Source organism: Cupressus sempervirens, chromosome 6 (genome assembly GCF_028749045.1).
Source record: "Cupressus sempervirens isolate cs-2001-9-10 chromosome 6, ASM2874904v1, whole genome shotgun sequence".
In the NCBI taxonomy this organism is placed as follows: Eukaryota; Viridiplantae; Streptophyta; class Pinopsida; order Cupressales; family Cupressaceae; genus Cupressus; species Cupressus sempervirens.
The window spans coordinates 283,234,107-283,248,441 of NC_143123.1; the positions used below are offsets into that span (position 1 = coordinate 283,234,107).

General features: G+C 35.5%; 1 protein-coding gene across 2 annotated transcripts in view; it reads left to right on the top strand.

Annotated features, from left to right (window-relative positions):
• Positions 1-8,572, top strand: part of LOC149552322 (TIP41-like family protein) — an 86,741-nt gene extending 78,169 nt beyond the window's left edge. Inside the window, exons 4-8 of one of the 2 annotated variants that reach the window (XM_089787846.1) lie at positions 6,945-7,061; positions 7,272-7,331; positions 7,484-7,525; positions 7,648-7,795; positions 8,033-8,572. In XM_089787846.1, the coding sequence (XP_089643972.1) occupies positions 6,945-7,061; positions 7,272-7,331; positions 7,484-7,525; positions 7,648-7,791 (363 nt within the window). In that variant the 3' untranslated portion in view covers positions 7,792-7,795; positions 8,033-8,572. The remainder of the gene's footprint in view (positions 1-6,944; positions 7,062-7,271; positions 7,332-7,483; positions 7,526-7,647; positions 7,796-8,032) is intronic. The other variant, XM_089787845.1, reaches the window with a different exon arrangement.
• The last annotated feature ends 5,763 nt before the right edge of the window (positions 8,573-14,335 follow it).

Sequence of the window (14,335 nt, forward strand, 5' to 3'; positions counted from 1 at the left end):
AGCCATGTGGCTCATCCAGTTGTGAGTGTAGTTGGAGCTTGTTTGAATCCATTCACACAAAGAAGAGGAACAAGTTGGCACAAAAATGCCTAAATGACCTTGTCTTTGTGCATTTAACTTCAAGTTGCGCGTAAGAAAGGTAGAGTCATCACCAACTGAGCCACTTGATCTGGATGACATAGATCCTTTTGGTGATTGGACAACACATGAGCAACCTTCATTGTTCATTGAGGATGATATATATGAGTTGGAGAGGCAGGCTATAGAGGAGGGTTTCACAGTGGGATTGGATGACATTCAAGAGGAGGGTTTCACAGTGGGATTGGATGACATTTAAGAGGAGGGCAGTGAGAGTGAGGACATTGACAGTGAGTATAGTGATAGTGAGGATAAGGAGTCATTGCCAGGTCCAACACCAACACCAACACCACCACAGAGGACTGCTACGGCTAGACCTGCTAGACCCCCTCCCTCTCCCATCGTTTTTACTAGAACTATTGGGAAGAGAAAGATGAAGATGTAGACTAGTTTCATATTGAGCTTGACATTTGTATTTGCTTATTTTTTTAAAAATACATTTCAATATTTGTAGTTTGCTTCAGAGTTTAGAGTTTCTGACTACATCGGCATTCCACATGAGGATGCAATTTCGTTACTTATTGCAGTTATATAAATCTAGATCAACTTATTTGGTTTGTTTACTCATTTACTAGACTCATTACATGCATCTACTCATTGAATTTTGTAAAAAAAAATCTTTTTAAATTACATTTATTTCAATTTTAAAATTCCCAATATTTTTCGGAGAAGTTGTCGATTTCTCTTTGATATTTGTTAAGAAAACTTTTTTTTTTTTTTTGTATTGCCAATGAGTGATAGAGAACGAGATTTCAAACTATGATTTTGTAATTAGTTTGACAACGAAACATATGTGATATTATCAACTTGTGAAATCACACTAGCAGTACATAAACAGAGTAAAGGAATGTGTGATTATCTTCATGAATAATGGAATGAACGGTATCATAAGATAAAGTCAAGGTTGCATGGGTACTCGTACCCACACCCCTGGTACTCGTACCCACCGAGTATCCACGTACCCAAGTACCGGGTACACGTATCCCACGTACCGGGTACTCGGTGGAGAGCATCATAGCTAAGGACCTTGATTAAGATTCTGATTTTGGTTTTTTATTTTTGTATTACCTTGTTGTTTATCAAACTTAATTCAATACCAAATCAGTTTGAAACTTTGATACTCATTAACAATAAACTTTATCACTGTTCAAGTAATAAGTTTATCATTTGCAATATGTCATTGTTATATGATTTAGGATCCTCTTGTTCATGTTTAAAGTCTGCCTTCTTTGTTATGCATCTAAGCATTTATCATGTATTATTATTTCAAACATATAGCAAATCTGAAACTGAAAACAATACATTACATTTGCAAACTTTATCACTGTTCTTGTTTTGAAAAACCATTGTCATGACTCATGATTTCAGATTTTTTATAAATATGAAGGTATAATTTTTAAATAGGTTTGACATACCCAAGTACCTCCGTCCCCTATTATGAAAAATACTTTAAACATTAAACATTCAGCAATAGCATATATATCAAGGTTGCATGGGTACTCGTACCCACACCCCTGGTACTCGTACCCACGTACCCAAGTACCGGGTACACGTATCCCACGTACCGGGTACTCGGTGGAGAGCATCATAGCTAAGGACCTTGATTAAGATTCTGATTTTTTTTTTTGGTTTTTTGTTTTTGTATTAGCTTGTTGTTTATCAAACTTAATTCAATACCAAATCAGTTTGAAACTTTGATACTCATTAACAATAAACTTTATCACTGTTCAAGTTAAAAGTTTATCATTTGCAATATGTCATTGTCATATGGTTTAGGATCTTCTTGTTCATGTTTAAAGTCTGCCTTCTTTGTTATGCATCTAAGCATTTATCATGTATTATTATTTCAAACATATAGCAAATCTGAAACTGAAAACAGTACATTACATTTGCAAACTTTATCACTTTTCTTGTTTTGAAAAACCATTGTCATGACTCATAAAATTAGATTTTTTATAAATATAAAAGTGTAATTTTTAAGTAAGTTTGACATACCCAAGTACCTCCATCCCCAATTATGAAAAATACTTTAAACATTCAGCAATAGCATATATATATATTTGACTTATGGCTTATATTTTCAAATTTCTTGTTTTGAATGCTCAATGTTATGACTCATGACAGATATTTTGATTTTTATATTTTCTATAAAATATTAATTATATAGAAAAAATTAGGCTTACACACGTACCCCCGTCCCCTATTTTGAAAAATATGCGTACCCATACCCGCTCCCGTACCCGTTCCCGTTCCCGTACCCACGTACCCATGCAACCTTGATATATATATATATATATATATATATATATATATATATATATATATATATATATATATATACATATTTCAAATTTCTTGTTTTGAATGCTCAATGTCATGACTCATGACATATATTTTGATTTTTATATTTTCTATAAAATATTAATAATATAGAAAAAATAGGCATACACACGTACCCCCGTCCCCTATTTTGAAAAATATGCGTACCCGTACCCGTTCCCGTACCCACGTACCCGTGCAACCTTGGATAAAGTAAAAACAATCGATTTTCTCTCAAAAGGAAGTCATCCACGGCCTTGATGTATCTAATCACATAATGTGGAGGTTAGTATCAAGCACATATAGTTAAAGATTTGTTGTCTTTTCAGTGTATCATCATTCTTACAATTCTAAGTTTGGTTTGCCTTACCTTTAGTTTATTCTTCTAGAACAATGTTCTATGAAGAACATGGTAAATTGTTTTTCTCTTAGGTTAGGCTTTGCAAACCAATAGATTAATTATAATTCAATTAATTGGGAAAAGATGAGAAATTGAAAATAGTTAAAAAAATGTAGAAATACAGGAAAGAATGTTGTTTTTATTTCAAACCAAATAAGGAAGATGTTGCTATTCCATTTGTTATAGTTGACAATAATTTTAATTCTTTTCTTTTTCAAAGAAGAGGCCACATGGGTTTAGGGTTAACCTTAGACAAAAATAATAATTACATTTAAATATAAACAATATCGGAAAATAATAAATCGCACAAAAGAGAACACAAGACACCAAGATTTAACATGGTTCACCTAAACCCTGGGCTACATCCACCAAACAACAAGTCCAATATTATTACGATCCAGTGATTGCAACTTGATTTGAATTCGTAATCCCTTAAAACTCAATATCGCTGCAAGAAGCAATTTTCGCATCACATGGAAAAATCCCTAACCCTAAGCCCTTTTATACAAGTATTTTTGCTGCTTTAGGGTTATAGTTAATTACAATATATCAGCTCAAAATTACTAATAAAATGTTCGCGATACAATAGGGCCTGAACCCCAAAGAATTATGAAATATGTATAGTACTTCCCTGATTAGTCACCACAAACTAACAATCTCCCACTTGGGGATTGATCAGGCTCCACACTAGACAATAATCTCTCACTTGAAGACTGATCCTGTAGCTATGCTGCTACTCCATGAGGCTCCCACTAGATCAGACCACTCTGGACTCTGTTGTTCTTTTATTCTGTTCAGTCTAGAAGACCAACCGAAGCTGAAGAGGAGTTCAGCTTCTCCTTTGTCACTACCTTTGTAAACATATCCACTGAGTGTCATTTGTATTTATTTTGTCTAGCTTTAACTGTCCAACATTCAAAACTGACCGAATGAAATGGTATCGCAACTGAATGTGTTTTGTTTTTGAATGCAGAGCTGAATTGTTTACAAGATGAATGACATTTTGGCTATCTGTAAACAAATAATTATCCCTCTGAGGGTGTTCCAATTCTTCCAAGAAGAATTGAAGCCATATCATCTCCTCGGTTGCCTCTGTAGCAGCAACATACTTTGCCTCTGTAGTGGATAAAACATTAATCTTTTGTAACCTAGAAACCCAACCCACTGTTGTCCCATCAACAATAAATACATAACCTGTAGTACTCCGCTTAGTATCAATATCCCCTGCCAAATCTGAGTCAACATATCCCTGTAAATCAATAGTAGAGCCCCCAAAATGTAGACACATATTGGATGTTCCTCTCAAATAGCTGAGAACCCATTTTATAGCATGCCAATGCTTAAGCCCTGGATGACTCATATACCTGCTAATGAATCCCATTGCATGTGCAATATCTAGCTTTGTACATACCATAGCATACATCAAGCTTCCTATAGCTAAAGCATAAGGTACCTTTGACATCTTATCCTCCTCTTCTTGTGTCTTTGGACACATCTCCTTAGTCAACTTCAAAGGACCAGGTAAAGGTGTGCTGACAGCTTTAGCATTCTCCATAGAGAACCGTTGCAACACCTTCGCAATATAATCAGCCTGAGATTATGTCAATTTCCTATTCTTCCTATCTCTGCAAATCTTCATACCAAGGATTTGTTTTGCTGCCCCCAAATCCTTCATAGCAAATGCATGTGCTCACTGGCGTTTCAACCCCTTAATGTGATCCATGTTAGACCCAACTACAAGCATATCATTAACACATAAACATAAAATAATGTAGCTGTCATCATCCAACCTCGTAAAGTAAACACAATGATCTGAATGACACTTACTATACCCATGCTCATGCATAAAATTGTCAAATTTCAGATACCATTGTTGAGGTGCTTGCTTCGAGCCATATAAGCTTTTCTTCAATCTGTACACCAAGTTTTCCTTACCTTTGACCTCAAATCCCTATGGCTGTGCCATATATATCTCTTCATCCAAATCACCATGAAGAAAGGCTGTTTTAACGTTGAGCTGCTCCAAATGCAAATCTTCAGTAGCCACAATACTTAAAACAGTGCGAATAAAAGTCATTTTAACAATAAGAGAGAATATCTCATCAAAATCAATGCCCCAAACCCCAAAGAATTACAATTTACAGTACTTCCCTGATCAGTTGCCACAAACTAACAATGGGTCTCCATTGCACATGCTATTTCCATAATTTTATTGTTTTTAACCAAAGCTTCATGCATTTCAAAAAATGCTGCTGTCAATGTCATAAAGCAATAATAAGGCCATAGCTGAATGAGAATGGAGTTGATATCTCCTGAAGAATGAGCGTCCTCAAATTTGACCAAGGCCCCAAATAGATCCAATGGTTTTCAACTTAAGCGAATCTCAAATCTGCAACATAAGGTTTGATTGAAAATCAAGAAACTTGTATTATATGTGCATGTAACGTACGATAGAGTTCTCTATCTTTTATGTTTTGATGAGTGCATGTGCCCTGTTCCAAAAATGCCGTTTGGCATAGGCTGGGGGTATGTTGGCAGTGAATCAAACAGATTCCTTAAGCATTTGGCATTTTGCGTTTTTTGGTTTAACTTTTAAATTTTACACAGGAATGCTATGTTTGAACTCGTTATCATCAAGAAGCAAAAATTTAAACCTTAGCTTTACTCGCATCTTCCTCTCTTTTTGTTTCATGTTGTAAAGCTTTTTATTGTCAATGCTTTTTAGCAGTTTTCTCTATTGGACCTAGAGATCTGTAACCTGTTGTTGATGATGAAACTACCAAACTGTAGCAAGGAAGCCTTGTGAAGCATTCAATGAAAGATGATATTCCCTCCTAAGGGAGAAAGAGTCATTATATAGGTAAAAGAATGATTGCAACAAAATATGCTGCTTTAGACTAGCTACTAGTACTTATCCTTACCGTTGCTACTCATACGACAGGGTTACATGTCACTATTGTTAACTCATATGTCACTTCAAAATTTATACATAGTTATTGACTTGAAGATTAATGCATATGTCAGAAGTTTCTTTTCAGTTTGAGATGATATTTTAATTTTGATATTTTCCATCGAAAGTAAGACATAAATTTATGGACTTCTCACCTGTATGAATTGGATGCTGATCTATATTTTTAGCATTGCATTTGCTCACCTTTTCGTTGATAAAGAATACCTAAGCTGCTTTGCTTGTAGATAAGATAAGGTAAATTTATTAATGTTCAACAAAAGACCAACAAAGGGTCCAAAGGGCTGCCTGAAACAGAGCAGCAACTTAGCATAGCATGGGATCACCAAATGGTGTCTAGAAGAAAGACAAAAAGAAAAGCAAAGAACAAAAGAAACCAAAGCAAGAGGAAACCACCAAACCAAACAATCAAGCAAGCAATCTGCTCTGATCCCAAGCCATCTTCGAGAGCCCCTAGAAGTGCTACTGAGTGAAGGATGTGCGAGGTCTCACAACACTGGGAGACCCAGAAAGGGGATCAGACACACACTTGGTACCCCGCATGGAGGGAACCACTATGAAGAATGAGGTGATGAGCTGCTTGGAATGCAATCTCAGGTGGAAAAGCCATTGCAGAGGGAGGTCCTAAAGTCTCCGTGTCCCCTGAAGATAGAGTGCAAGGCACCTCAGGTCCATATTTGTGAAAAAGGCTCAGAAAGACTGAGCCTCCCTAAATAAGCAGTAGAATCTCCCTCTGATCTTATAGTAGAGGGGGCAGCGAAAAATGAAGTGAGTCTTCCTCTTAGCCTCCACCAAATCACAAAGCTGGCAGATCCAATCCTCCCTTAGCCAAATGGTGGTCGGTCACCACACACAGCTGGCAGATCCAAACCTCCCTAGATGGCAGCTTTTTCTTTTTTGTTTAATGTGAAGTATCAGATGTGTAAGGCACCACACACTACATATATTGCTCATAAATTATGAATACATTTCCTTGAATTTTGCATTGCATTATTTATACTGTGCAAAAATTATCTTCTTATTGTATTGTTAAGTAGATTTGCATGTGTAGCAAACACTATGTGATATTGTCTTATTAATTAGTCTCTGCTAAATCTTGATAAAAATGGAAATGGACAGGTAGACATGGAGGTAACACCAAAAGATTCAAATCAAAATCTAAGGTGGGTGGAGTGTGAAGATTGTATAAATATGGTAGCACTACAATCAAAGGATCCAATACTGTTTTATGATGAGGTAATTGCAACTTAATGGTGTTTAAGTTCTAATAACTTCTGCGGAATGCATTATAACATGTCAGTTTTCCTTTTGCATTGAGTGATCTGGCTCTAATTGCAACTATTCAATTATAACAAGAGGAATTATCTTTTATGCTATCTGACTTTCATCTGAATCCTATAATTATTTTCAGGGTGCTGATTTGTTTTCATTGCTGTGGCATAACAGATAGTATTGTATGAGGATGAACTGGCTGACAATGGTGTTTCACTCTTGACTGTAAAAATTGTAAGTTGGGAATTAAGTCTTTTTGAAAGTACAATACATGCAAATGCTAGGCAGCTTCTTGACTAACAAAATCCACTTTGAAAATTATACATGTTTGCTTCCTATATCTGAACTTTAGCGGTTATTTATTAATAATTAATTCTTCTTTGTAGAGAGTCATGCCAACTTGTTGGTTTCTTCTTCTTCGTTTCTGGGTAAGATTGCTTTTCTTATTGTGTTTCAAAAGTTCCATAGCATTGAAAGCTTACAGTACTTTGTGTACATGTTCTCTTTGACCATGTAAAACAATTTTAAGTGGTTTTGCTTGCTTTGGCAGCTAAGAGTTGATGGTGTACTCATGCGACTAAGAGACACTCGCATGTACTGTACTTTCGGAAGTGATCACAAAAGAATGCCTTTAATCATTCGAGAGCGCATTCAAAGGGAAGACACCTTCAAAGCATTAGCTGCTGTAAGATGAATAGGTCAAATAAAAATTGGATATTAAGGCCTAACTATTAGCAACTTAAAACTTTCCTTAGTTGAGTGAGGAAATTTGGCAGGAAATAGCTCATAGTAAATTTTTAGAATTAGAGACCCACAACATTGTTTCTTGATATCAAGCAGTTATTTGTTATGTATTAGGCTATTGTCTTCTTCCAGATTAGTATCGTCGTAATCCTGAACAAGACTGATATTTCTCTTTCAATGTTCTTTTGCAGAGGGGATTCCCATCAGATTCTTCTGCTTACAGTGATCCAAACTTGATAGCTGAAAGGTTGCAAATAACTCGGAAAGTCAATGAAAAGCTTAGCTACTGAAGCTGATATCCCAAATACTGTAAAGCGAGAAGCAACGCTAGTTCAATCAATATGCTTAGAGTATACCTAAATTGCAATATACCAATTTCGGGATTAAAGTGGATGCAATGGACTGAATTGTGCTATTCCTTGTGGCACAGTTGAAATTCTAGAGCAGGGCTCTTTTGGCATGCATTTGCCTCTTGTTCTTTAGGTAAACTTGTTGGTTGTCACTGTATGCATGGACGGCCAAAGTGACTGGAACTTGTTCTTTAAGTATACTAATCTGTTTTCATTGTCAAATGCATGATCAATTGCTTCTCAGTTGGATTTATTTCAAAGTTGCAGAAGCCTTCATTCACTTTTCAAGGAGTTCACAGTGAGATACATTTCTGAGCATTTGGTTCTTATTATAGTTGTGCTGCTGATTGTCATAAATTCTAAAGAGCAACATTTCTTTCACCAACAGTGTAACTATTACATGGTCTCTGTCTAAATTGTTTTGGTTATAATTACATTGGCCTTATGCCTGAGTACAAGATGTGTGGGGAATTCGTCCAGCTTAATTGAATACTTGAATCAGGATCGGATAATTGATTGCATAAGGTATCACTATTTATCATAACTGCCATTAGAAGAGTATTAGCTGCAGATTTTAGGTATTCAAAATTTAATATCGTTAGGTATCTTCATCATGGCTTTATTCAAGTAACATTCCTTTGCTGAATTTATGAGAGAGACAGGATGGGTGGTGATGAAGCACTGTACCAGAAGACATATTTCCATTTCTTTTACGTTGCTACATGTTGCAATATAGAAGTGGAAAATCCAAATTTGGACTAAACTATAGAGAACAGGCGAAAATAATCAGTAGCCTATTACAGGTGCTATATTTAATGGAGTCCATGCTTATCCAATGCCGAAAGGAAACATAATGCACAAAAATGCAATGCATTCATTTATACTATTTATTGATATTATAATATGGTGCCTCCATGAAGGAGCAATGTTAGAACTTTCAATATACGAGGCCATAAGCGTAATGTGTATCGAAGATAAAATGTTAGAATTTGACGATTGTTGAAAGAGAGCTTTTAAAGTCCGGGGTCTGCTATTGACATGGATGCATTATATCTAAGATTTATTTTCCCTATATTTTAATGAATGGGAAATTTATATTATCTATGATCATTCCATCAAAGGATTAAATCTATATAAAACAATATAACCCTTGTTGCACAAGTCTCTATACAGACATGTTCTTATAGTGGGACGCTGCCCATGGGTATTGGTACGACCGTGCACACTCCATTGGTATAGAAGTGTAAAATACTAATATAAGCGCAACTAAAGAAAACATGATTTAAATCTTGCTTCTTGAAATATGGATTAATTAATGAGACAGCATGATCTAGAGAGACAACATGATCTAGAGTATCAGAAAATAACGATCTTAGAGTACAACATAGCAACTTTGTGGTTTATATACCTAGTATGACACGACGTAGTCCAGTTTCTAAAATTCAAGATTACATCTTTAGCGTCTCTACTAAACTCTTAAATAGAGTGCATTAGTATTGTTGTATACTAAATAATAAGTATAAACTCAGTTTCAATTCAGAATTAATTATGATTTAAAGTTTGCTTTATTATATTTACTAAAGCCAATATCCTATCTATAGCAATAATGTTTTCTTTATTTGTTTATCCTTCAACACATTCTACTTTTGAAGTTGGGCAGTGGGCCATTATTATCAATTATCTAAATTATCTTATAGTTGTAAAAATAAAGCTCAATCCCCTTAGACATGGAAGGAATGGTTTCATAGATACTTCAAACATGGCTTTGAGGTTCCAGTATTTGCATCTTTTCTTCCTTTATACATTAAATAGATTCTTGATTTTTTTTAGAACTCATAAAATTTCAATGTAATACTAAAGCCATATATAATCTAGAGATAATATAAGCAATTCTACACATTAAATGAAGAAAAAATTATAGATTACTCTTTAGTATCAACTATTTATATTTTTGATAATCAAATTCTAAAATGAAGAACCCCTAGCCATAGCTGTAAATCCAAAATTTACCCTCATGTGTTCTTTTTATTTCTCTAAAATCCATGAACACATGTCACATAATTTTGGCCATAATTTTTTGAATCTACAAATTAGGGTATAATCCTCCAAAAATTTGTCTTGTACACTAGCCAAATCTTCCAAACAAACAAGAGGAATTGAGGAAAAAAGATATATCAAAAGAGAGGGATATGGTTGGAAAATCTTCCTAGAATTGAAGGAAGCGACCACACTAGTGTTAGTGTTGGTAGCTTGGACAATTGTTCGTCCATATGTAATTATTTAGTAAATAAATATTTTCCTAACAATTCTATTAGAGTAGGGACAATTATTAATTAATTAATTGACCTCTTTTGGAAGCAATTGGAAACCAAATTTGTTATTGGTTGTTGTGTGGTATTTAATCTCAGCCATTGATTGAGAATCAATCTCAATTGTTGGTTTTCCAACGAGAGTAGTATAAAGGGGATCAAGTGGCATTTGAAGAATAAGTTTGTAGAAGCATTTGTAGTGTTAGCAAGAGCATAGTGATAGTGTTGTGGATAGCAGTGGGGGAATATCAGTGGATAAATTGGGAGATTGTAGAAGTTCTACCACTAAGAGGCAAGGAATTTTGTAACTCTTTTGCTAAAATTTAATATATTTCTCATATGCGAAATTGGTTTTCCTTTAGGGGTTTTGCTAGGGACAATTTGTCCAAAAATATTGTGTTGCGAATTTCTTTCTATATTTTTGTTGGTGAATTTGTAGTTGTATTTTTCTATCATTATTAGTTGTGAATTAAATTTTGGTAATTAAATAATCTTCATAAGATGGGAGATTAATTCTCATTGACTGCAATAGTAATTTTCACAATTGGTAGCTTTATGAAAAAACTACCAATTCTACTCATTCACTAACTAACTATTGGCTACATATTTTTTGTAAATACAAGAAAGAAAGATAGTGGGAATTTGGTGGAGATGAAGTCCTGGCACACATATCCCACTAGTTTTATTTAATGTATTTTGACCTAAGGCAGGTTTAAAGTTGGTGGCATGAGGTAATGGAAGTTTTCCAACACCACCAATGCTATGCGAAGAGAATGGTGATGCCCTAGAGCACCAATAATTAGATTAAGGCATGTAGGGGGAACAATAATGCCATCTGATGTAGTGCAAGGCAAGTGAATCCCCAAAGGAGATGTCCTAGCCCCTAGCTATACAACCACACAACGGAAACACAACACCAAGAAACAACAAAACAGGATTTGAAACCAAGTTACAATAATTTATTCATAAAAGATGATTGATTACATGCAATATGCTCGGTTGTAAGGCCTTTCGGGTTAGGGCCAAATACAATCAGAAAATTACAAAATCAGTTCTGCAAGATCCAACATGATCCAACTTACAACCAATCTCAGCTAGTCCAGATGCACAACTGGATAAGAACACCAAGAAGAATCCACACTTGAACCTGTAGGTCCACCAAGAGATCCTCTAGTTCCTAAGTCGCAGCTCTAGCTCTACAAATTTGCATCTATCCTTCCTTCTGTCCCAACTCAATAATGACTAAAAGACTCCCCAAGACCCCTACTTATACTAATCTAAGCCACAAGTCGGCCTAGAACACAAATTAAATACAAATACATAAATTAAATGCTAGAAGTTGGCTTGCAACAACAATTAAATGTCTAAAAATTGATATTTGAGTAAAATCGCGATATCTCTGAGCTCCAATTGGATTAGAACTCGTGCTTCGAACCGTAGGTAGAAATCTAGGTCCTCTACAACCCCTTAAATGTGCAAAGGCTGATTCCCTAAGGAAAAGTGCACATCCATCTTGAAAGTCACCCATAGCAAATTGTAGTGCGAAACTGGCAGAAATTGATACTTTGGGAGAATTTCCATATCTCCCAACATTTAATGAATTAAGACTTGCGCTCTTGACACAAGGAAGTACTCTAGGCCCTATTCAAACCCTAAAGTGTGAAACTTCTCATTCATTAAGGATAATTAGTTATATTCTCTACAACATACACCTAGAAACTAGAAAAACACAGTTCCAACAACATGGTTCAAACAGTTCAAACTTCAACTCAATCCATCCAATCTCTATGAAATCATGAGGAAAGGTTCTCCAATGTGCCTCCAACACATCCCTAACCATTAAAACATAGCTCCACCAAAATTCAAGCTTGATACTCCTCAGCACTTAACCAAAATACCTCCAAACATGCAGGATTGAAGGAAATCCTAGGATGCTCCTGCATCAGACACCCCAGGTTCAAAAAGATGTTCTAGCAATTGGAAGAACATCCTTTGGGATTTAACACATAAATCCCAAATTGATTCTTCACATACACGTCCTCGAAGTCTTCAAATTGCACTCTTTCCCTTGTTTTTCTTCTTCTTCTTCACACCCACCACAGGTGTTCCATAAGTCTGCTTTCCATGCCGATCTCCAACCTTCTTAGAATTTGCCAACTCAATTGGGCTGCCAATACTCAGGTTCCTCCTACCGAGCTCTTCATTTTGCAAAGGAATCAAGGAAAACTTCCTACCATCTTTCTCAATAGTAAACACATTCCTAACACAATCATGCACAACCTTGCAATCATACTGCCAAGGTCTACCAAGTAACACATGGAAAATGTTCATATCCACAATATCACACAACACTTGATCCTTATACTGCCCTATCTGGAAATCAACAAGGCATAGCTCCCTTACTTCCAAAGCATGCTCACCTTGCAACCAACTAATCCTATAAGGATAAGGATGTCTTACTCTTTTCAAACCAAGTTTCTGAACCATCTCTTCATCAACAAGGTTATCAGTACTACCACCATCCACAATCACTTTGCAGATTTTACCAGTAGACTTACAACAAGTTTTGAATAAACTAGTCCTCTGACAAGAATCTAATGTCCTCTCACTAATCAATACTCATCGAGCCAGAAAACTCTCCTTGCTCCAGGTGACTGCCCTAGACTTCAACCTCATTCACAACAACAACTATCCTACCAATCGAACATTCAAAAGATCTATGCCCTTCTTGACCACACTTGAAAAAATTACCTCTGAACCTACCTCCACCTGTCCTCTTTTTCTGATCAGCAGGTTTTTGTTTACCTTCTTCTTTTGGTTTAGCTTGTGCTGAATCATCCTGCTTCTGCTTCCCTTGGGAACTACCTTGATTCTTCCTCTTTAGCTTCTCTTCTGCTCTCAAAGCATATTGATAAGCATCTTCAACTGAAGAAATATTCAACATACCAACCTCATCTTGAATATTGAATCTCAAACCATTAATATATCGAGCTACCTTCTCTTTTGACAATTCTCTATGCCTAGATTGAATAGTCAACTTGTAGAACTCCTTTATATAATCTTTCACAGTCATATCCTTCTGCTTCGGATTCTACAAAATTTTAAACAACTCAAGTTCATAATCAACAGGAATGAACTTAGCCTTCAATTTAGTCACCATCAATTTCCATCTAGTGATCTTCATTTCACCTTCCTCTTCTCTATCTTTTTGCATTTCCTTCCACCAAAGAGTAACATGTCCCTTCAACTTAGTTTGTGCCAACCTTACTCTGAGTGGATTCTCAATATCCTCAAGCTAAAAGTAGTCTTCCAATTCACCAATCCAATCAATCAGGTCTTCAGGATTCAAAGTACCCAAAAAATTAGAAACCTTCATCTAATGCTTCAGTGTCAATTGAGATCCAGGTTGAGGAAACTGACCAGCCCTATTTCCCATAGGTGTAGTGCCCCGCCTAGAGATCCTTGGAACAAGGATTCGATACAAGCCAATATATATATATATATATATATATATATATATATATATATATATATATATATATATATATATATATATATATATATATATATATATATAAGTATGAATGCATGTGACAACATCATACAAGGATCACAAAGATCGCAACGAAATACTTCACCACAATCCCGACAATCAATGAATCTTCAAACATGACTAACAAATTGATCAAAACGATCGATGAGGAAGAACGCATAACTGAATTCGAATCGAATATATTTCGAATTCAAAATGTGACACCAAAGGATTGAAGAACACTTAAGAGGGTATCCCAAACAACTCCCAAAAAGTTTGGATCAAACCAAAAAGTGCCCGCCA